This window comes from Lycium barbarum, chromosome 6, assembly GCF_019175385.1.
Source record: "Lycium barbarum isolate Lr01 chromosome 6, ASM1917538v2, whole genome shotgun sequence".
In the NCBI taxonomy this organism is placed as follows: Eukaryota; Viridiplantae; Streptophyta; class Magnoliopsida; order Solanales; family Solanaceae; genus Lycium; species Lycium barbarum.
In genome coordinates, this window is record NC_083342.1 from 39,292,567 (window position 1) to 39,317,606 (window position 25,040).

Sequence of the window (25,040 nt, forward strand, 5' to 3'; positions counted from 1 at the left end):
TTTAGATTGGACAAAAGCATTGATTTCCTGAACTGTGTTGATGACTGTGGTTGCAAGATGCTGGCTACTTTGATAACATGGAGTGATAATAGGGGTTCTCCTATTTGGATTAGATTGGATAGACTGCTCAACAATGTGGACTGGGTAGATGAGTTTTCTGAAACTACAGTGATCCATTTGGCGAGTGTGTTTTTGTCATGCCCCCTTGCTACTATGAGGAAGGTTGTCTCTGATTTTCCCAAGTACTTCAAGTTCCTTGACTTTTGGGCTGAACATGAAAGTTTTCGAGATTTTTATATGGCGTGTCATGCTTAAAGATTCATTAATATAAATAACTTAAACTTTTTTTTTCTCAAATATAGCAATTTAGAGGACAGCTATAGCACACTAATTTAGATATAAAATTCCAATAACTTAGGGATTAATTCCCCCTTCTCTCCTCATATTCTAAGTTTTATCTCTTTCCTTAAATCTACCAGCGCAATGCCCCCCCCCCCCCCCCCCCCTCTTCGGCCGTCCTTTCTTCTTCACTTTCTCTCCACAAAGCTCCAATCTGAAAAATCCCCTACCAATAAACTATCGGTGACATCATCATCAACTTCCAGTCAAAGACCATTGATCACCATCATATAAACAAAGACTAACCACCATTTTCTTTCTAGTCTTCTGTCAAATAAACAAGTTACTGATCTCCTTTTCATCAATGTACTAGAAAGTAAAGGGCATTAATTATCGCATGAACGGAACATCTTATTTTAGAGGAAGACCACTAACTCAAAAAGTTGTAAAATATGCCAGTCATGTTTTCTTCTCCTCATTCCTCTTATTCTTGTTCTTCGAGAAGATATATAACATATATATCTTGTTTATTAATAGTATATATTTACAAAACACGTCATATATAAAAAGAGATACGTATATTTTTTACTTAAACTTTGTATATATGTAAAATATAGTATCTTCAACATGGATTTAATTTTACACGTCACTATAAAATGCTCAAAAATGTAAAAAGAAAAGAATCTCCCAGCCGTAAACGTAATATATACAAGATGTAGGGACATGAATCATGCTATTTCAAGAATACATAAGGATGAGCTCACAATTGTGTACACTTGCCAAAAATTTATGTATTAAATAAATATAATGTATGTTCAATCACGTATTCAACAAATATATGTCTTGAATATATTGGTTCTGTACATGTTATAAAGTAATATACAAGCATTATATATTTCTATACAATTATATTATATTTTAATTATACTATTAATATATTATGTATATAATTTTAACATATTCAAATTTAGCACTACTATTCATCGCGTATTCGAGAAATATGCCACAAAATGTATTATATTTTAAAAGGCAAACTATACAGAGAGGTGGCATATCCTAAAATAATAATTGTTGCAAACCAAGCATGTATTATTCTTGGAATTTCTGGAATTTTAACTGAACTTTGAAAACAAGGGAGAGACAATCACACTCACAAATTGGAGATGCTTGAACTATATGGAAATTATTGTCATATGCTCAGTGTTATCAAAAGCGAAAAGCGCGAAAAAAGCTCTAAGGTCAGCTGGGGCTTTAAGCGCGAAGCGCATATAAAGCGTGGGCTTTAATGAAAAAAAGCGCAATGGTGCAAAAATACAAATATACATATGTTTAGTCCAAGATTAATAATAATAAGCATGAATAACAAATATATGGACAAAGAAATTGTAAAAATATTAAGATATAGTGAAATATCAATCATCTAGTGTCACCTCCTCAAGAGAGGCTCATTGGCAAGGAAAGTATGTCTTAGAGCCTTGATGACGACACTGAAGCGCACATAAAGCGAGGCGAAGCGCTCAACATGTTTTGAGCCTCGCTTCAGGGCTTAAGCGCGCTTAAAGCGCGCCTTTGATAACACTGCATATGCTGCAACTTATTTTTGCTTATTTTTAGTTATACTCCTAAAAATAAGCAAAACTTAATGGAAATGATTGGGATGATTAATTGGTGTTCCTATTATAATGGATTGAGATTCTTAAGGATAGGTTTATTGTAGTAGAATCGGTTATGCCTGTTACTGCTAAAAAATTGTCAAATTTTCTTGAACCTTGTTTAGTTACGTAAATTGCCCAAAGTTTTCTACCTATGGTTGAAGAAGTCTGGCATCCACTTGTGGCTGGCAATCCAATGTGGATATTACATCAGAACCTAAAAAGGACTATCAAAAGATTGAATGTTTGGTCAAGACAGACATTTGGGGATATATATGAGGAACCTAAGAGGCTGGAGAAACAGGTTGCTGATTTGGAAATGGCTCTGATAGCCAATAATTCTCCCGATCAAAGGGCTGCATTGAATGAGGCTAAGCCCAAATATGTTCACTTCCTGAAGTTGCAGGACTCAGTCCTCAGACAGCAGGCTAAGGCAAGTTGGCTGAAGGATGGTGACAAAAAGAAGGAAAGAGATCCGGTGTGGGTTTTGTTATTAAATTCGGGTTTAGATCTTGGGGGCAGGTTGGATCTTTAGAGAGATATGGGTGGGTCATTTAATTTGATATGTGGTTAACGAAGGGCATTTTTAACCAAAGCCAATATATCATGGGCAGTTTTGGCCTTTTTCCGTTTTATTTTAAATCGTCCTTTAGATTTTAGGGCATTTTTGGGCCAAAAAGAAACGTGGGGGCATTTTTGGCTCAATAGGTGGACGGAGGACATTTTAATACCAAATCCAATAGATCCGGGGTAGTTTTGGCTCTTCTCCGTTATTTAGAAAGCGATTGTAAAGTAATTAATAAAAAATTAATCCATTTCTACTACTCGAAAAATTGAGTATCTACTAAAACAGTTTTTGTTCCTAACATAAACAGCAGTTCAATTACAATAGTGATTTAATCCGAATTACTGATCAAATCAGGTAAAAAAGAAACTCAACGAAACAAGCCGTAAGAATAACATTACATCTGTAAAAAGGAATAAGCATGTAAACAGACAAGAGGGGGTTGCTCAAGTGGTAAGCACCTTCCACCTCCAACCCTAAGGTTGTGCGTTTGAGTCACCAAGGAAGCAAAAGCGAGGGAGCTCCCAGGGAGGGGTAAAAGAAAGCATGTAAACAAGCAATGACAATAACAAAAATGAGTACTACCTCTCCAGCACCAAGGTTCAACATTTACTGCTATTTAGTTTTCTGCACAAAAGTCAGACTAATTTCTGCAGAATCAACATTAGATACAAACCTCAATATACGGTCATTTAAAGGCAGAATCTTGTCCTTTAATCGAATCTTCTTCATGGCATATTGCCTCCCATCAAGCTTATTCTTGCACAGCACAACGTGACCAAACCCACCCTGACCTAAAATGTAAACAATGAGGAAACTATATTTATACCAGCACAAATCCGCACATGAAAGGATTGAACAGTTATTACACATTTCAAACCAAGCAGCCTCAGAAATTTGAGTGTGCAGAAACGCTGCGAATAATATTACAGTATTAACTTTATCAAGCTATCCCAAAATCGTCTCATTGCAGGCCACTATCTTTTGGTCCAGGTCTAAGCCTATCCCATTTGATATGATAAATGAGTATGAAATACCAAAAGGGACCTCATTTCCAAGTTTCTTAAAAAAGAATAGTGTTGCAGAGACAAATCATTCTTGGTGAAGCTTAACCAATCCTCGATACAAGGACGAATGTGCTTCTAAATCCAGGAAAAAGCGGGCTACCAACATTCTGTTTTGAAATTACAAAAGAAACTGTACAACCCAGTCATATATCCACCATTACATAGTTTACCCTCGATACAAATGAGGCTATGCTACAAATAATACCTTCTCAGTGTTACTATTTCTAAACTTCTGAAACATAATCTCATAAGCACTGTTAATATACAAAAAGTAATTTATATGCATTTCATTATTCCATTTTTGCTTTGGAGGTTTTGCAAAAGACAGGCTCACGTAAAAGTACAAGAAGGGTGTGTTTGGTATGCAGGAAAGTATTTACCATGAAAAATGTTTTCCTAGAAAATGTTTTCTTGGAAAACAAGTGGGTTTCTTACTTATTTTCTAGTGTTTGGTATGTAAGCAAGAAAATATTATCTTAAGAGCGTTTACAGGTAATCTACCAAAATTTTATAGATGGAATGGGTGGGATGGGTGTTCGGGGGTGGGATGGTCAAGGAGGTGGGAGTTGGAGGCATTGGGTATGTGGGGAGGAGACAATAAACTTGGAATGTCACTTATGGACTTGTTTTCCCTACATCCATTAGGGATGTCATTTTCCTCATTTTTAAGGAACTTGTTTTCCTAAAGAAAATGTTTTCCAAGACATTTTGACCAACCAAACATGGGAAGATTGAAAAACATTTTTTGGAGAATGTTTTCCTTCATACCAAACACACCCGAAATGTTGACTCCAGAAAATTACAATAAACCCAGATGAGGTCTCCTCACAATCCTTCAGTTAAGGGTTGAGAAAAGATCATAAAAATAAATAAAAAATTTCACAAAAGAACCAAAATTGAGAAGCCCGCCATTACACCCACAGTCTGGGACATATTTTCTTGAGTGATCCAAGGTATACAAGCTAAAACATCCAATTGATAGTGTCGGGGCTAATTTTGATCATTAAATTAGAGAGTTCCAACATTTATCAGACCCAATATCATTCTTCCAGGATGACCAGAGACCAAGACGAGCCCAAAGACTAAGCACAACTTATCATCATATCATCATCATACTACACTAAAAGTGGGAACACCCTAAGTCAAAAGTTAAATTACAAAAAATATCCTTTCAAAGCTGAGCAACCATTTTTTCCTTAGAAAAAGAAGTTACCCTCTCATAGACTAGGAAACTAATTTATCTTATTCCTCTTTCTTTTTTTTTTCTTTTTTTCTTTTTTTTTTTTTTTTTTTTGAATTTTTCCTCATTTATTTACAGTTTATCTTATTTTAAAAATTCTAAGGAGGAAGATGAAAAGACTTCCGTCTCCAAAAAAAATCAAGTTTCAAGAACTATTGATTTTTAAAACCTTTTTAACAAAGGACCATGGTAGTCTTGCAATGTATAAGGTAATTAATTGAGAATGTATTTGTCAGCTCTTTTGGGATTCAAAAATAGATATTATAAAACAGTAATTGGCAGTTATAGTTCCTTCTTCCAACACAAGATAGTACCAATAAATATATAGGTGGAGACAAAGGGGAGAAGGTAGGGAAGAAATGAAGAGAAAGTCAAGTATTATTTGGATCAACTTCTAAATTACTGGATGGATCAATCATTAGATACTATTTCGTGAAAACATTCTTTATTTCTTTTTAATTGTTTTTATTAAATGAGTCTTTTCATTTGTACGGATGGTTTTGGATGTGTGATTTCCGTGTTGTTCATTCATAACTGTAATGTTTCTCATTTTAAAGATATTGCTGAATGTTCTTAGAACAGCGCAAGATTGGGACACTGATATAAGTTGTTTCACAAAGAAGTGTAAAGGTCATAGAATAAGTAAAATATTGTTACGAGCAATGTGAATACAAGTCAACACATTGTATCTATTCTGTCTGGGCTTTTAAAACAAATACAAAATCATATAACTAAACTACAATATGGCATATCCAAAGACTTCTGTGGGGCAGAATTTCTTCCTTTATCGACTTATCTAGGACTAGTACTCATCAGTTTCAGGAAATTACTTTTAATTTTATCTTATAACTAATATCTATGTAACTTTTAAAATTTTATAATCAATACTATACCGTGTTGTTAGCTAGGATAGATCAACAAACAAGTCAAATTGGTTTTACAATCTAACCTCTAGAACATCTCTTATCATACTTGTAGGTTAGCATAACTATTAACTGCCTATTTGACTTAATATGTGTTCCTTGTCTTCATAACTTCTGTTTCTGAGCTTGCATTCTTTTTCTCAAAAAGTGTTCTTTTCTCTACTGCACCAAGTTGATAGTGGTTACGTTTTCCACGCACTTGGTTAGTCTTCAGATTTAAATACCTACTCTAATATGTCATTCTAGCACTAGGCTTCTTTCATATAAAATGCAACACAATATGTACTAGGATGTTTATCAGGCATTTTTACAAAGATATAAATTGTAGAATGAGACTGCAGCTGTGCAGCCAATCGCATACATTTTTCTCTTCTTCAATTTTGGGTTTTGAATGCTACAAGAAAAAGATACAGAAGGGAACAAATTGCATATTGTGACAGCAATTAATAATGATATTCTCTTCAAAGTGATAGATGCATTGCTAAAGAGGAAAAATAAGGGGAAAGCACATAAGCGGGATTCTTTAAAAAAAAATTACTCACCTAGGGGTTGGAGCTCCTCAAAGTCATTTAGATATCGAGAGTTTTGAGGAGGTGAAGAATTCTGCCCTTCCAATTCAGATGAAGCTTTCCAAAATTGTGAGAGCTTTGATGACACCTATTACATCCATACGTTGGAAATTAATACTGTCAAATCACATGGGCATACAACTGAAGCAGAAGGAAGCCAGTCAAGAAAAGAACAACAAACCCTTACCTTATGTGCTTGAAAAACACGATCAAAAGTCCCATCAAAGGTTGAAGGTTTGGTTGCCAGATCTTGTACACATTTGGAGACAATCTTAAAGATAAAGTCATTTTCAGAGGCGTTAATTTTTTTATCAGATTTAATTTAAGTGGTAATGACCTAGTGATACAAAATTAAAAGAGGAACAACAAGCACAAAATCCTAACAAAGAACTAGATTCAGATGATCATACCCCAAGGTCAAAGAGCTCTGATGTTATTTCTGGCAAAGCATCAGATAGCGGTCCTTTAGGGCCGCAGACAAGCCGAAGTAAGTGTGCCTACAGAAGCAAAGATTAGAGCATCTTTATAGTTTACTTGGAAAGACTTCATAAAAGTGGAAGACAATTCAGGAAGAGAAGTTTAAACTAGCTCTTCTCGTATTCTACCAACCCAAGAGCCAAATGCACTATCTCTATTCCATTCTGTCCCGTTATCATTTCTAAACCAAAACCAGAAAATAACTAAAGATTCTTTAGTTTGTTTCCAGATTTCAAAAAAAATTCTCACCTATACTTTCAAAAGAATGCTAGTAACTATTTAGAGGGAAGTACCAGAATGAGGTCTTTTTCTAGGGTGTGGGGTAAATGGCCATGAACCAGAGATCCAGAGGACACCAGTTCTGAAGGTTCAGGTTCAGTTTCCCGCTGAGCATCACCAGAGTCTGATAGATTCCCTCCCAGAAAAATATTCTGTAATAGAGTCAGATGTTAGAGGAAAATCCTTCAAGATAGACAAAGCCCCCTAACGTCGGCAATAGATCTAATCAATTGAGCTAGGACATGAAAATAAAATAGCTAGAAATGGATAATAATATGTTGACATCAAAAGGTTGAAAAAGGGAAAAAGACTAATATGTCGGTGGTTTGAGCTGATTCCGTCCAATCTTGAAAGAAACCATTTTACCACTAATATGGATAAGATTTTCCATTTCAGAAATGAAACTTATTTTTATAATTTTTACCTTGAACATGACATGGTCTTCGATTGATTCATCCGTATAACTTCTACTCAAATCCCTACAACTTTTACTTTCACCTTCACTCTCTTCTTCAAGAGCATCTAATTTCATTTCGGCTTTACGCAAAGATTCTTGCTTAGCTGCTTGATTCAATGCTGGCTTCACAATTTGGTCAATTTTCTTCTGCTGATTGTCATATTCATGCTTGAGACCTGCTGATACATGGGACTCCACCAAAGAGTCTACCCGACCATTATCATTTATTCCCAGGCTCCAATGCCACGACTCACCTGAGCCACTAAAAAGATCGACAAAGCCATATACAAATGGCCCACCAAAAGAACAGGTATCACCAGATGAAACTGCCGCATCCTTACACGTCAATTGGCTGGTAATATCCGCTGACTGGCATGAAACCTAAAACAAATAGAATGCACTTGGTCAAATTCCAACTATCTCTAGGATAATGGTATCAACCTTTTACGCATAATGAATTTCTAACTACAATGGAATTGCATCAATAGGACAAACAGCATTGCACATTATACAACTAAAACAAACAGGAGAGAAGCATGTTTGCATCCCATGCTCCTCTATGAAAGAGGAGCGCGATACTACTTTGCTGCAGTTATTAAAGCCATGCTGAAAGCAAGACAGCTCACAGATCCATGCAGACGCTCCGGTGAAACAATTTCTGACAAGAATTCTTGAGCAGCTTCAACCAAATTGTAGATCATAACTCGCCCTTCTCGAGCATTGGAACTGGCCTGGGATGGTTTAAAAGTTATAAGTGAGATTAGTGTTGTCAAAGGTGAAACTGTTAAAAAGCATTCCAAGTGCATCAAGGCTTTAAGCGCAATTGAAGTCTGAGCTTTAGATAACAAAGGCGCAACGAAGAAAAATCTAACATATATATGTAATGTAAGAAAAAAAAGTAACATCTTCATTCATAAGGATTTCCTTAACAATTAATATATCATTTTGCCCATAACATTTATTGTTTAGTAATGTTCTATTGAAGATAAAACTTATGGGAAATGAGGCTCACGCTTTAGGACCTTGCCTACACTGAAGCGCAGCCTAAGCGACGTGAGGCGCCTACCCTGAGCTTCAGGGCATAACTCTTAAGCGCGCCTCAAATGAGCCTTTCACAACACTGAGTGAGATAACATAGAAGTTTTAAGTATTAACCAAACAACTCAGTGTAGTTAAAATAAAGGCCGTAGAAAATACATCAGCACATCAAATTCTTGTTAGCAGCCAACATTACTTTAGTAAAGCAAGTAAAATTTTATTTACTTTAACCATGTATGCGAAGATGGGCCAGTAGAACACTCTGCAGGGAATGATTCACAGAAAGTCACAAAGTCCGATGTTATGCATCTGACTAAACACCACAATGAGTAGAGGAAGGGTAACTGTAGTAAACAATCCAGACTCATTGATCTACTACCAGGAATTTCAATGATTTAAGTATAGGAATGTTGTGAAATAATCTGTAAGTTGATATACTGGGAAAGGAAGCTCCTTAGACCAATGAGCAACTAACCTTCACTAAGCCAAATGTGAGCAATGAGAAATACAGCAAATATGTCTATCCTAATCAAATGCATGATGTCTGTGTTTCGAATAATAGAGTTCATGCTTCTCATTAAGACTACTCTTTGTGATAACTGTGCTTCTCGGCTAGTACAGCAATAGAAAATAGCTCAAAGATCATCATCCTAATACAACCAATATACACCTAGAACAGAGTACAAACACAGAAAAACATAGAAATAACACATTTTAGAAGCCACATTTAGTAGTCCTACAAAACAATGATATTAGCCTTAGAACTTGGACTTGCCTTGAGCACGTAATATCACGATAAATCTTCCCAGACTACTATTTTCATCATAGAGTCAAGGTTTTCCGAGGAATTGTACTGATATTTGCACCGGGAAAGCCCGCGAAGACGAGAGAAGCAACTAGTCATCCAAACAGAGAGAAAGTAAACAATCTTCAGCTATGGCAGATAAGGTGTGATTGTTCTAGACTTACTGGGATTTGAGGTTTAGGAGGATTTTCCAGGATTGGGAGGTGACCAAGCTTCAAAGATTGCTAGATTTACCCCAAGCAATGCGAGCCAATTGACAGACCTGATGCTTTGAGTTGGGAGCTGGGGAATAACAATTCGTTCTAAGTTAAGTCCTTCTATGAGAAGCTTCTGGTTAGGACAGAGGTTAGTTTTCCACATGCCTCAGTCTGGATTCCTAAGGTGCCGAGGAAGGTGTGCTTCTTCGCGTGGCTAGCTACTAGAGGGGTGTTTTTGACCGCGCAGAACCTTAGGAAACGAAAGGTTGTTTGCATGAGCTGGTGTTTCCTTTGTAAGGAGGCGGGTGAGGATGTGAAGCATATTTTATTACATTGCAAATTAGCCTCGAGACTATGCGAGGATATCTTTAGATGGTTTGGCATTTCTTGGGTAACGCCAAGATCCGCGAATGAGTTGATGTTCAGCTGGAATAGTGGAGCTAGGAGAAGAAGGCACTAGGCTTGGAATGTCACTCCTCTTGCTTAATGTGCGCTATTTTGAAAGAGAGAAATAGGAGAGCTTTTGAAGGGATGGAGATGAGCTTTGCTCATTTGAGGAGTAGTCTCTGATCCCTTATTTTCTTTTGGTGCTCACCCGTGTAGTTCCTGTTTGTATAGAGAATTGGATGTCTTTTGGAGAAAATCATATTTTGTAGGTCTCTCCTTTTCTTGGTATACCACTTGTATACGGCCAAGGCCATGTTGGCCTCGTTATTACAATGAAAAACTTTACCTGATCAAAAAAAAAGGTATGGTTGTTCTAGTTAGAATGTAAGTGTTAAAGAAGATGGCCCTTGGGCCTTACTCAATCCCAAAAGTGAGCTCAAGATGTGATGATTTCCTTAAACCAAATAACGCAACAACAGTTCATTTCCTCCACCAATGTGGGATACTTAATACCCTCCAAACCCCCAGTATTGGACATTTGGAATGTGGACAATATAACATGGGGCCCAACATTGAGTAAATCAAGAATCAGAATGGGTCTATCCCGATGACACGTAGTATGCTCAGATCTAATAAACAAAGACAAACCTGAATATCATTAAACATCCTATTTTCTAATTTGTGTGTTTTTTTAATAATGAAGGTGTAACACCTCGTACCTTAAACTAAGCTATGTTCATGATTCAAGACTTAGAAAATCCGTTGGGAAATGTTGAAATTAAAAAATCAGTTCGTTCAGAAAAGTCACTGTTACGTCCAATAGTTACGGACATTAATTATAGATACGGACCGTATCCTTGTCCGTATTTTATTTCCCAGAATAATCCAACTCTCTATTCGTTGGATACGATCAGTTATACGGACCGTATTATGAAATACGGACCATACTTGTTGTCCGTATTTCAGCATGGGAGAAACTTTAATTTTTGGAATTTGACAACTTGATTATTAAATCGTTAAATACGGACCGTATTCCTTGACCGTAATTATTGGAGAGAAAATCACAGTTTCTGGAAAATTTTATCATTCTTAAATACGGTCAGTTATACGGACCGTATATCAAAATACGGACCGTATAATTCCCCGACTCAGTTAAGTATAAATACGGGACTTCAGTCTTTTATTCTATTTTTCATACTCTCCAGCCCTAGCACGAATGTTCTCTCTTCCCACCATTAAAATACACCAAGGTAAGCCTATTCCAATCATTCCAAGTGAATTCTAACATGTATCCATGATTTCTAAAAAAGAATTCATTGTTCCTAACCTAGGGTTTTCAAGAAAACCCATCTAAGGGTTTCAAGATTAAGACTTTTGGATTTCTTCTCCAAGTTCAGATAATTGTTACAAGTTTTGAAGCGATTAAGGTATGTAGGGTTTCTATCTAAGTGTGGAAACATTTTTATTCTTCCTCACGCCACGTTCCTCCATAATTATACAAGAGTTCACCAAAACTAGGGTTTTAGCCATGTTCATGATAACCCTAAGTTCATGTACCATGATCTACCATGTTTGTATGATTACTTCGTTATTGTGTTCTTAATATTCCCTTTTGGTTATTGAGAATCTATCTGTAATCCATGAAAACCCATACTTTGCATTCCATGAGTTCTTACATGCAAGAGATGAACTATTATGCTTATTTTCATGAAAATCCTACATGTCTCCATGTTTTCGTACAAGTTATATTATATATTATCTTCATGTTGTAATACAAGCAAGAATCATGTTTCAAGCAAATTATATAATTCATAGGCTACTAAGACAACTATATCCATGTTCATGTTTTGGGAGTTGCACAAATTACCGAGAAGGCTCAGATATCCTGAAACTATGTATGACACCGTAGGATAAGGATCGCTCCGCCCAGTTAGGACGATACCTTCATGTTTACCCATTGTGGTTATTGGATCCATTCATGTTCACGTTTATGTCTTGTACTCCGGCAAGGTACAGGATGGCTTAGCTGGTCGGGCAGAGCCAAACGCCACGTTCTTGCGTGGTGGTTACATATCGGTTATACTAATGCTCTCCCACAAATATCTTTACAGACTTATAATATTTTACTCATGTTATACATACATATTCATGTCAGATGATATTCATGTTCATGTTCATGTTCAGTTTACAGTTTCAGTTTCAATTCTATTACTTCATGTGCCATGCTTTACTTCATTCAGTTGCTTTACATACCAGTACAATTCAAGTGTACTGACGTTCCCTTTATTTGCCTGGGGGACTGCATTTCACGATGCAGATTTACAGGACGACGATCAGCTCATTAGGACTCTACACGTATCAGCTGTTGATGAGCCCCATCTCATTCAGGGTTTTATCTTATTTATGTTATTTCAGTTATGCAGTAAAGGTATGCCGGGGGCCTTGTCCCGGTAAACAGTTAGAAGTCAGACTCATGTCAGAGGTTTCATAGACTAGTCAGTCATGTAATGTAAGATATTCAGAGTCGTATAGCCATCTTTGGCTTAGTATTTATGACAATCCGTATTCACGTTTTAATCAAGTAATTTATTTACTATTATGACATCTCATGTTTATTCAGGCTCATCAAGTTAAGTTATATTCTGCTCATGTTTATGCCCCATTTTGATTCAGCAAGCCATCTGGTTCGCTCGATCACATGCAGTAAGGCACCGAGTGTCGTGTTACGCCAGGCCATGGTTCGAGGCGTGAAGAAGGTATTTATTCGCAAAAGAAACAGGTAGTATTCTGCTAAAAAGAGAGGGCTTTGATAATAAAAACTGAAAATAAAGACCTTTTTGATTTGGAAAACCTCCTTTGAGTCTTAATTTTGCTTATAATCAATTGAATTGACCATTTCTTTACATAACTCACCCCCGAAAATGACAAACTTCAACCAAAGTCCATCAAATGTATCTTCTAGAGGTACTCTTGTTTCCATAGGGTTACAACTGTCGTGATCCTACTACACGTAAGTACTTTGTCCCAGCAAGTGTACTCTTTTCCAGGAAATCCCTGTACATTTCACCAAATACACTAAAATCAAAATTCAAAACGCCATCTTCATCCTATTCCAACTCTTTCAATTCCAAATCCTCCTAATCCAGCTTCTCCTCCTCTTCAAGTCTACTCCAAACAACCTCAACAAAAATCCTCCGCTAACTAAATCACTTGATATTTATGGGCATGCACAAAGTTTGCCAAATGATTCATTGCCAACTGCAAAGACATCTCCTGCTTCAGTTGAGCACTCATCAAATAAAGTTGATCTTCAAAAAGGTATTAGGGCTACTCGCAACACTATCCTGTTTATAACTTCACGAGTTATCACCATTTGCTACCATCATATCATGCCTTAGTTACGAACTTAACCACTCTTAAAGTACTTAAAATTGTGGCAGAGGCGATGGCTCATCTGAGTTGGTATCAGGCTATGATTAAGTAAATAACTACTTTACCACGGAGCAAAACAACAGTTGAAAGTCATTGGTGTTTACTATCAAGGTGCGTGTTGATGGGAAGATTGAGTGTCTCAAAGCTAGATATGTAGCCAGGGGATATACACAGATTTATGGTCATGATTATGATGGTACCTTTTCTCCGGTAGTGAAGATTGCATCTGTTCGCCTTGTTATCTCCATCGTAGTCATGCCTCATTGGCCCCGTTATCGGTTGGATATCAAAAATGTCTATTCATGGAAATCCCGCTGAGAAGGTCTGAAAGGAAAAACCTCTAGGGTTTGTTGCTCAGGGAGAGTCTGTGTTAAGAGTGTCAACTGTGCCGATCTCGGTATGGTCTCAAGCAATCACCAAAGGCAAGATTTGGCCGTTTAGAACCGCTGTGAAACTATGGCATGTTTCAAAGTGTAGTTGTTAACTATATTTTACAAACAATTCTCATAATGGCAAATGCATATTCTTAGTTGTTAACATTGATGACATTCTTATAACATGCGATAATCCTGAAGGCATTACTCAAATTAAGCAGCATCTTGTCAGTCATTTCTCAATCAAAAATTTGGGTAAACTAAGATGCTTCCTAAGCATTAAGGTGGCACAATCTAGTAATGGGTTGTCCTTTAGCGAAGTGTGCTTTGGACATATTAGAAGACATTGATATGTTAAATCGTAAACCTATCGATACTCTTATGGACCCCAATGTTAAGCTTCTTCCTGCACAAGGAGAGCCCTTGACGCACGCTGGTCATTATGGAAGATTGGTTGATAAGCTCAATTATCTTACAATCGCAAGACAATTATCTCAGTTGTTATCAATGTTGTTACCCAGATTCTCCAAGCTCCTTGTGACAGTCATTGGATTGCGGTGATTCACATTTTATGGAGCTTATATGGCTAAAGCAACTTCTTAAATAGTTTAGGATTTAGAGAAGCTGAACTAATACAATTGAGATGTGACTATTAGGTTAAAATACACATTACTTAGAATGGTAACAACAACTCCCCACCCCACCCCACCCCCCTCCTTCCTGGCAGCGAACCACCCCCCCGGCGGGTATACTTTTCCGGCCAGGCCCCCTTCTTTTTCTCTCCTTCTCTCTTCTCTTCTCTTCTCTTTTCCTTTCTTTTCTTTGTTTTTTTTTGCCTCTTGTCTTCTCGTTTCTGCACTTGGAAACCTCCGCCAGTGGGTTTCCGGCGGCGAACAGGTTTTTTTGTTTTGAAATTGTTTTCACCTGGAGTTGGTACCTCTGGTGGCTCATATTAATTCATGTGTCTTTTAACCTTGTTAAATCTTGCCTGCTATACATTCTTGACTCTTGACTTTAAATTCTTGCCTTTATTCCTTTAGCTTATAGTGCTATCTTTCTTGTCATAGTAACCTGACTTGCATATAGCCTCTTGATAACTGTGCTTTAGTATTGATTTTTGTTTGTTTTAGATAAATCTTTGATTTGCTTTTATTTCCCTTAGTGGCTATAGTGAGTGATGGTAGACTAGGGTCATATTCTCGGTCGGGGACGGGGGCTAGGGTTAGAAGGGGGTAAGTGGGGTCAGGGAGCGTCTAGGTTGAGAGTAGGGTCCTGGAACATTGGGACTTTGACGGGTAAGTCCATAGAGCTAGTTAAGATTCTTAAGGAGAGGAAGATTAATATAGCTTGCATCCAAGAGACCAAATGGGTAGGATCTAAAGCTAAGGATGTGGACGGGTATAAGTTATGGTTCTCGGGTAAGTCAATGTATAGGAATGGGGTAAGCATTTTAGTACATAGTGAGCTAAGGGACCAGGCCATAGAGGTTAGAAGGGTCAATGACCGGATGATGGCGGTTAAGTTAGTTGTGGAAGGGTTTACCTTAAACATTATTAGTGCTTACGCGCCACAAGCGGGCTTGGACGAGGAGGAGAAGAGGCGCTTTTGGGAGGATTTCGATGAAGTGGTGGGAGGTATACCGCCCACCGAGAAGTTATTCATAGGAGGAGATCTCAATGGACACATCGGCTCAACCTCGAGGGGTTATGATGATGAGCATGGAGGTTTCGGCTTCGGGGTCAGGAATGGAGGAGGAGTCTCACTTCTGGATTTCGCTAAAGCCTTTGGATTAGTAGTAGCCAACTCGCGTTTCCCGAAAAGGGAGCAGCACTTGGTAACCTTTCGTAGTTCGATGGCTGCGACGCAGATAGACTTTTTGCTCCTTAGAAAAGAGGATAAAGGTCTTTATAAAGACTGCAAGGTCATTCCGAGTGAGAACCTTACGACCCAACATAAGCTTTTGGTGATGGATCTGGGGATTATGAGGAAGAAGAGGAAGAGAGTCGCGGATGACCTGCCAAGGATCAGGTGGGGGAGTCTGACTTTGTCGAGTGCCCAGGAGATAGGGGAGAAGTTGATGGCTATGGGGGCTTGGGAGAGTAGGGGGGACGTGAGCAATATGTGGGATAGGACGGCGAGCTGCATTAGGGAAACAGCTAGAGATATCCTGGGAGTCTCGAGAGGTCGCCGTGGTAGGCGACGAGGGGACTGGTGGTGGAATGAATAAGTCCAGGGAAAGGTGGAAGCAAAGAAAGTGGCTTACGCAAGGTTGGTAGACAGCAAAGATGAGGAGGAGAAGCGGACGAATAGGGAAAGGTATAAGATTGCGAGAAAGGAAGCGAAGTTGGCAGTTTCGGCGGCAAAAACGGCAGCTTTCGAACGTCTATATGCAAAACTAGAGGACAAAGGCGGGGATAAGAAGTTGTTCAGGCTAGCCAATGTGAGGGAGAGAAAGGCACGGGACCTGGATCGAGTAAAGTGCGTCAAGGACGAGGATGGCAAAGTATTGGTAGAGGAAGCTCTCATTAGACGAAGATGGCAGTCATACTTCCATAAACTCTTGAACGAGGAAGGTGATAGAGACATTGTGTTGGGAGATTTGGAGTACTCTGACAGGCGCCGCGACTTTGGGTATTGTAGGAGTATAAAGGTGGAGGAGGTTAAGGGTGTTGTTCGCAGGATGCGCAGGGGAAGAGCTACCGGTCCTGACGAGATCCCTGAGGAGTTTTGGATGAGTGTGGGCAGGGCAGATTTGGAGTGGTTGACTAGATTGTTTAATGTTATTTTTAAGACGGCGAAGATGCCTGAGGAATGGAGGTGGAGTATGATGGTCCTTTTGTATAAGAACAAAGGTGATATTCAAAGTTGCAACAACTATAGAGGGATCAAGCTGCTAAGCCACACTATGAAGGCGTGGGAAAGGGTGGTGGAGATGAGGGTGAGAAGAGGCGTGTCCATTTCAGAGAACCAGTTCGGATTCATGTCGGGGCGCTCGACTACAGAAGCCATCCATCTTGTGAGGAGACTGGTGGAGCAGTATAGGGAGAGGAAGAAGGACCTGCACATGGTTTTCATCGACCTAGAAAAGGCTTACGACAAAGTGCCAAGAGAGGTTTTATGGAGATGCTTGGAGGCCAGAGGTGTACCTGTAGCGTACACTAGGGTAATCAAGGACATGTATGAGGGAGCCATGACCAGGGTAAGGACAGTGGGAGGAGACTCGGAGCACTTCCCAGTGGAGATGGGGTTGCACCAAGGATCAGCTCTTAGCCCATATTTATTTGCTCTAGTGATGGATTGTCTGACGCGGCGAATTCAAGGTGAGGTGCCATGGTGTATGTTATTTGCGGATGACATAGTCTTGATCGACGAGACACGCAGCGGAGTGAACACTAAACTGGAGGTTTGGAGATAAACTGTGGAGTCTAAAGGGTTCAAGTTGAGTAGGACCAAGACAGAGTACATGGAGTGCAAGTTCAGTGACGTGACACATGAGTCTGGCGTGGAAGTGAGGCTTGGTACCCAGGTCATCCCAAAGAAAAGAAGTTTCAAATATCTCGGGTCTATTATACAGGAAAATGGGGATATTGATGACGATGTCTCACATCGTATTGGCGCAGGGTGGATGAAATGGAGGCTTGCTTCAGGAGTGCTGTGTGATAAGAAGGTGTCACCAAAACTTAAAGGCAGGTTCTACAAAGTGGTTGTGAGACCGACCTTGTTGTACGGGGCAGAGTGTTGGGCAGTCAAGAGCTCTCACGTCCAAAAGATGAAAGTTGCGGAAATGAGAATGTTGCGATGGATGTGTGGGCACACCAGGTGAGATAGGATTAGGAATGAAGATATCCAGGATAAGGTTGGAGTAGCATCAGTGGAGGACAGGATGAGGGAAGCGAGGCTGAGATGGTTTGGGCATGTGAGGAGGAGAGGCACAGATGCCCCAGTGCGGAGGTGTGAGAGGTTAGCTATGGATGATTTCAGAAGAGGTCGGGGTAGGCCGAAAAAGTATTGGGGAGTTGGTGCTGAGACAGGACATGGCGCAGGTTCAGCTTACCGAGGACATGACCTTAGATAGGAGATTTTTGAGGACTCAGATTAGGGTAGAAGGCTAGTAGGTAATCGTTGTTTCGATCTATAGTCTATTGTCCTTTGTTTCTTGCTACTATATGTGATTTCTTGTACTTCGATTATCTTATTTATCTGTGGTAGCTACTGCTCCCTTTTTTCAGACTGCTTTATTTTGACTTATTCGCTTTCTTTAGTTTCATTTGCATTCTGCTTTGAACTGCTTGTGCTTATCTAACCTTTCTCGTTATGATTTCTCTTGAGCCGAGAGTCTTTCGGAAACAGCCTTCCTGTCTTCCGAGATAGGGGTATGGTCTGCGTACACTTTACCCTCCCCAGACCCCACATTGTGGGATTTCACTGGGTATGTTGTTGTTGTTGTTACACATTACTTAGAACACAGTGTTTCATGTAAGAACAAAGCATATAGAAGTAGATTGTCATTTTATACGACAAAAGATTGAGTTAGGGTGCATTACAAAAGGTTTTGTCAACTCAAATGATCAATTCGCAGATACTCTTGCAAAGTCACTCTGCCGCTTTAGAATTGAGTATACTTATGGCAAGTTATGTGAATACAATATGAACACTAACTTGAAGTGGAGTGTTAAGAATTAGGAAATTGTTAATATTGAAAGAGCCCATTCCTTGTAATATAGGACAGGTTTAGATTTCTTATAATTGGGTAATTTATAATAAGAATTAATTTCCTTTCCTTTTTCGGATTACTTATAAATATTATTTAAACTCCAACATGCTTAAGGAATAATCAAGCAATTAATTTTTCAAAATTTCTTCTCGCTTTTCTTTACATGCTTCATGCGCAAATGTTCAAGTGAATATGTGAACCAACTATTACATTTTTCGATGGCAACTGGCTTGATGTTAGAGATTTTGATATGGTTTGAGATGCAATGAACAATGCTGCCAGTGATGAAGGCACTATCCAGCTGAAAATTTAGAAGACGAAGAGCTTGGAATGTTGTACAACTAGCATTCATGCGGGTCCTGAGGAAGGAAACAACTAGAAGAACTTTTGCTGGGGTAGAGAATGACTATGCACACTTGAGGAATAGCCTTGAATTTCTAGTTTCTTTAGTGCACCCATGAGGTCCAGTGTATAAGAAGATTAGTTATAGTTCGTAAAGAGTTATATTAAGTTGTAGATTCTCTACATGTTGTATACTGCTTGCATACAGGAAATATTTTCATTATAAATAAAAAATATTTACCTTATCAGTAGAAGAAAAGATCCAACATATCCATATCTCGCAGAAATGGAAATGTTAGGATGTGCAACCACACTTGATTAGACAAAAGTAGAAATGAACACATTAAACAGATGGTGCAAAATGCACACATAAAGGACAAAATAGCATATGATCACCTGAGATGGTTTGGCTAAGTCCTATGTTGACTTTTACTTGCACTAGTCTGTAAGTGCAACACTATGGTGATCGAAAGTGTGCAACACTGTGGTGATTGAAAGTGCTAAGGGACAAGCTAAACCTAAAATTAAATGGAAGAAAATTATCACAGAAGTCCTAAAATCTCCAGAGATCAAAACAAACTTTATTAAGAACAAAAACAGTGCAAAGGATCAGCATATGTGATACCAGCTAGTCGAGATTAAGGTTTAGATATTGTTATTACGCTAACATTATGTCTAATGTCTGCATGTCATTGTAGAAATAAATGTAAGATTTGGAGAATCAGTAATTTAAAGAGAACCCTTTCAGAAAACAAATTATTTGTAGGCAAAGTAGTATTTGAATGAATCTATTCCAACCCAGCAGATTCAGATTCCACTTTTGAGCCTATTAGCAATTAACCAAGTTAACCTTTCAAATATGCATTACTATTCAAATTTGTTTGAGTGAATAAAGTAGAATGGTCACAGAGAATGCATGTAGTCAACCCCAGCTTTATTAGGAATAGCGGGGTAGTTTATCAATTTGGTTGATTGATCGTAACTCACAGCACCTACAGCCCTTGAGCTCCGATTTTTTGGCATCTGCTACGTAGTAATTCAGTAGAATACAGTAATGCAACCTATACTTATTTTACCCACACATTTTGAAATAAACATAAACTCTAAGCCATTTAAATATGCCAATCATCAGCTTTATTTCCACCTTGCTGGGAGTTGCAGTTTGAAATTCCTAACTGCAATAACTACCAAGTAAGAAAGGAGTTGGACCGAACCAACAATAACAAGGATAGTGTAGGACTGGGAAAAATTAAAGTGTTAGTACTACATTAAAAGCCATTCTCTACCTGATCATAAAGCAAAGATAAAAGGTTGCTAGCATCAGCTTTGGATAAACCTTTTTCTGGTATTATCTGAAGCTTTGGGCACTTGTAGGGATACCCAGGCAAACACCTAACATGCAAAGGAATGCAGATAGGATGAAAATTAGGAGAAATGAATACCCAGAGAAGAATAGACAACAGAGCAACAAAAAGGCGCATAAAACTGCAGCCTGTTAACCTCACTGAAAGAAGAGCTGACACGTCTGAATCTTCATAGCCAGCATCCTTTGAGTATGGCCTGTTAATTCATGTCTATAACTTTGGTATAAAAGAAAGTAAAGACAGTATAGAAGAGTTTTATCAGTATTTCTGATGTCCAAACCTGAGCTTGATATGAATCCGTGAAGGTGACTTTGAAACAACTTCACAATCTTCTTGAAATATGGCACACCTAAGCATTTCGTGAATCATGAGTAAGGCCATGTATGCAAATAAAAACCTCTTTCTAGAATAATTATCATATAAAGAAAGGTTAGTGTTAAATTTGGCAAAAGTATATACTATGCGTAAATATAGAAAGATTCCCATATCCCGTAATTAAATAAATTAGAAATTTTATAGGAATGTAATTATTGCCTAATATTTTCTTTCTTTATGCGCAATTCCTGTCAAGGTTCTTTAAACCCCAATGGCTTGAGGGAATAATCAAGCAACCTATTCTCGAATTCTCTTATTTTCTTACTTCACATGGTACCAGAGTTAGAGTTTTAGTCCCTTCTCTAATTGTCCCTTTCTTTTTTTTATCAAGTAAATGTGTTTTCATTCATAAACATGGCCAAACTGCCTGTATACAAGGGGTATACCAAAAGGTAAAGAATCTACAAAATATGATTCTCGACAAACTCCTCCCAATCATCTATACAACAGGAAACTTTCTGCTTATACCAAAAGAAAGTACGGGATCAGAGACTGCTCCTCGAGAGAAACTCGACTCTACTCCTTCAAAAAGCTCTCTTATTTCTCTCTCTCTCCAAACTACCCACATTAACGCAAGCGGAACCGCGCTCCAAGCCCTCCATCCTCTCCTCCTTCTCCCGCTCTTCCAACTTAACATCAACTCTTTCACAGTGTTTGGCATTGCCCAAGGAGTGTCAAACCACCTAAACATATCTCACCATAATCTCATGGTTATCCCGCAATGTATAAGAAGATGATCCACGTTCTCGCCCCACTCCTTACACATGTAACACCAATTGAGTCAGATAATCTTTCGCTTTCTAATATTTTCTGCTGTCAAAATCACCCCTCTAGTAGCTAGCTAAGTGAAAAAACACACCTTCCTCGGCACACTTGGAACGCATATTGCAGTACATTGAAACTCAAAATCCTGCCTAACCAAAAGTTTCTCATAAAAGGATTTCACAAGGAACACTCCATTATTCCAAGGCCCACCACCAAACATCGGGATTATAGACCAAACTGACTTGCCTATGAAGCAAGGCTAACAAACTTTGAAACTCACCCACTTTCCAATCTTGAAAGTCCTTCTAAATCTCAAGTACCAAAGAGTGTCTCCACCTTGTGTCCCCCTAATTTGTTGAATTGCCAAGTCTCTTTGGCAAGATATTATGTACAAACTCTGAAACTCATCTTTCAATAAAAGGTTCCTGCACCAGCTATGTCCCCAAAAATAAACTCTCCCCGTCTCAGACCTTCAATGAGATATATTTCACAAAATAATCTCATCCCTTCATGACATTCCTCCATAAACCACAACCGAAAGGCAGAACGATATCCCTAGTTTTCCAACCCCCCACCCCCTTCCATAATCTTATATTTATCAACTATCACCCCTCTCCACAACGCTTGTACCTCCACCCCGAACCTCCATAGCCTTTTGCCAATAAAGCTTTATTAAAGACTTTTAAATCTTTAATTCGAAGAAGACCCATCTGGAATACAAACTTTGAATTTAAGAGTGAAATTGTGGGTCTTTGTTGTTTAAAAAATCTGATTTAGTTGGAACTTACTACATCTGGGACAAAGTAAATAATCTTTTCAAATTATATACAATGTTGGTGTAACAACACTCCGTCTGTACTTCCGCGTAATTTTCTCAAAAACTTTAGACCCCCAATTTCAGTATAGATCAACTAACCATAAACTACTCAATATGCAATGGATTTGCACCAAATATACGCAAAGAAAATCATGCTATTCCCCCAAACATAATTTGCAAAAGATGCTCTAGAAAATTTGGATTCATGAAAAATGCACCAAACAATTGTTAAAATTGCTTTTGGAAACTAGCTTCAGAAATATACGTTTTGCATAGATTGATTATTTTAAAGCCCCGTAAATTTTACCCATTAATTTCAACTAATTACGGTCCTGACAAGGTGATTAAAGTATTCCCGAGGTACAAATAATATCACATGAGGTTGGTGGTGTGCTTCATCAAATATGGTAATGGGTGAATATGACAAGTTGGAAATGACTAGGATTGTTAAAATAGACGAGAATAGCAAAATATGAGGGGTACCTTGCGATAGGCTTGCATCGCGAGAACCAACGTGAGCAGATGAAGACTACCTGGGGGCTTAAGATCGCATACTACTTCCCATCACGAACCTCGACCCTGAGAAGGCAGTGGAGCATGTGTCGCAGGCTCGTTGCGAGGAAGAGGAAATTGGAGATGCAGGCAAGGTAGTAAGGGAAAACAAACTTTGCCACATTGCATGGCCCATCACGTGAGCGAAGGCTGAAGTTCACCAAGTAAGGGGAGCGTGCGATGAGTCTGCATCGCGAGCCTCCACTAACTATAAATATACCATGTCAGAGAGAGAGAAAGAGAATGAGTTTTTGAGTTAGGGCTAAGGGTTCTTGAGGAGATTTCCGACCAATACCCAAAATCTGCTTAAATTTGTTCACATCTCCATACAAACCCCAAGGGATGTTGTATCTACATTCAACCATATTCACTATTATGTAGATCGCTCATTGGTTGGCTTGAATCGGATAGACAAATTTGTTGGTCCGGATCTTGTTCATGAAGCCTTAGAGAAGTAAAGATCGTCCTAGACAGGCTTAAGACCAGTCAGAGTCATCAAAAATCTTATTCGGATAAGCGACATCGGTGGTCCGAATTCATGGAAGGCAACTACATGTTTTTAAACTTATGAAATGGTGCATGAGATTTGGCAAAGAGGGGAAGTTGAGCCTTAGGTTCATTCAACCTTATGAGATTCCGCCAAGGATAGGGAAAGTGGCCTACAGGTTGGCCTTACCTCCAGAGTTGTCAATAGTTCATCTTGTGCTACGAAAATATGTGTTTGATCCATCGCATGTCATTCCTTCAATTAAGACTTGACATTAATGAAATTTTAACTTACGAAAAAGTGTCAACTGCCATTTTTGAGAGGCAAGTTCAAAAGTTGAGAGCAAAAGATACAATCCCAGTTAAAGCTCTATGGCAGGAACCATAATTCTGGGGAAACCACATGGGAAGCCGAGGAAGATATGAAAGCTAAATATCCGCACCTTTTCCAAATTCAGGTACTTAGCCTTCAAATTCAATAAAATTTAAGTCATGTTCATATATGTCCATTTGTGTAGGGTTACATTCGAATGTGATGGATAAAATATTCATAATTGTATAATGATACATGAAGTTGATGTGTGCTTATTATATAGTGGTTGTTGTTTATTTGTGAAAGATTTTGGTGATATGACGCTTTGGAGTCACTTGCAAATGAGGAAGTGGCTAACGTAAACAAGGACGAAGAATTAGAAGTGTAGAGTTTGTAGCACGTACGCACCAAGCTTTCGTCATTAACTGTATATGAAGTTTGATGGTTTTGTTTGTTTAAGATATCACTAATTACCATCATTAATAATTCTATACTCATGTATATTTCATAGACAATAATATCAAAATCATTGAGAATACTAGACTCATGTAGTTTACATCTATATTGCAATGGACTTTTCCATTGCCTTGATGGACCCATGTCAAATAGATATGACATATGTATAGGTAATCAGCGAAGATGTTTAAAAATACACTAATTGAAACGTGAATATATCCATACCGGATGCTTACCCATACATAGAGACCCACAGTAGCCATGCCCATGACCAGAAAGTGTTAGGCCTTAAGATGGTAAATACAAAACAACAGTGAAATCCCACAAAGTGGGGCTGGGGAGGAGAGGGTAGAGTGTACTCCGAAAGAGGAAATACGGCAACATGGCAGGAAAGCAGTAGTAATAGTAAAATAGTAGAAGAATGGAGTAATTAAATAGAAGAAAGAGTTAGTACAATGCAGTGAACTCTTCGGCCAACAATTCAGAATAATCATCATCAATGGAATTGTGATCTTTGGATGAACTTCTTCCCTTGTTGCGCCGCCCCACTCCACCCTTCTTCGTCTTCTTCTTTGAACTTTGCCCCATTCTTCGACCCTAAATAGCGCAGATAGGCAATTGGTTGGTAGTCCTTTTATTTTCTCAGATTGATTTGCGTAAAAGGAAATGAATGAGGAAGAATTGGTGGTCTTTTAAATTTGTAACCCAGGGAATGCATATATATTATAAAGCTAGGCACAAGGTGTCACCTGTGTATGGGCATCATTTTTATTTTTATTTTTTCTCAATTTTTTGACAATTTCTCCTACTTTTTTACGTTATTTTATCTAATTTTAAGAATAAATATGTCAATTACTACTCCTCCATTCATTCAATTCTTTAATGCAAAAACTTAATATTCTTTAATTCCATTACTCCCACAACTTTTTACTACCATAACCCTAAATAATTAATAGCCATGTTTATGGCATCATTTGGTATTCCATTTTATAGTCCTATATATAGAGCATTGTAAGATTTTGTTTCATTGAGAAATGATCACATTTAAATCTTAA

General features: G+C 38.3%; 1 protein-coding gene across 7 annotated transcripts in view; it reads right to left on the bottom strand.

Annotated features, from left to right (window-relative positions):
• Positions 1–24,700, bottom strand: part of LOC132643742 (eIF-2-alpha kinase GCN2) — a 66,315-nt gene extending 41,615 nt beyond the window's left edge. The window contains exons 1-11 of one of the 7 annotated variants that reach the window (XR_009583751.1): positions 24,440–24,700; positions 20,502–20,570; positions 20,358–20,417; positions 20,144–20,249; positions 8,195–8,299; positions 7,536–7,949; positions 7,126–7,263; positions 6,766–6,852; positions 6,543–6,626; positions 6,329–6,443; positions 3,233–3,350 (exon numbers count right to left, since the gene is read on the bottom strand). Coding sequence is in view for 6 of the 7 variants with exons in the window: in XM_060360273.1 (XP_060216256.1) it covers positions 3,233–3,350; positions 6,329–6,443; positions 6,543–6,626; positions 6,766–6,852; positions 7,126–7,263; positions 7,536–7,949; positions 8,195–8,299; positions 20,144–20,249; positions 20,358–20,417; positions 20,502–20,570; positions 24,440–24,573 (1,430 nt within the window). In the remaining variant the exon portion in view is untranslated. Of the gene's footprint in view, positions 1–3,232; positions 3,351–6,328; positions 6,444–6,542; positions 6,627–6,765; positions 6,853–7,125; positions 7,264–7,535; positions 7,950–8,194; positions 8,300–13,627; positions 13,691–20,143; positions 20,250–20,299; positions 20,418–20,501; positions 20,571–22,661 lie in introns of those variants that run through there. The other 6 variants (XM_060360273.1, XM_060360271.1, XM_060360272.1 and 3 more) reach the window with 6 other exon arrangements.
• Positions 24,701–25,040: the final 340 nt, after the last annotated feature.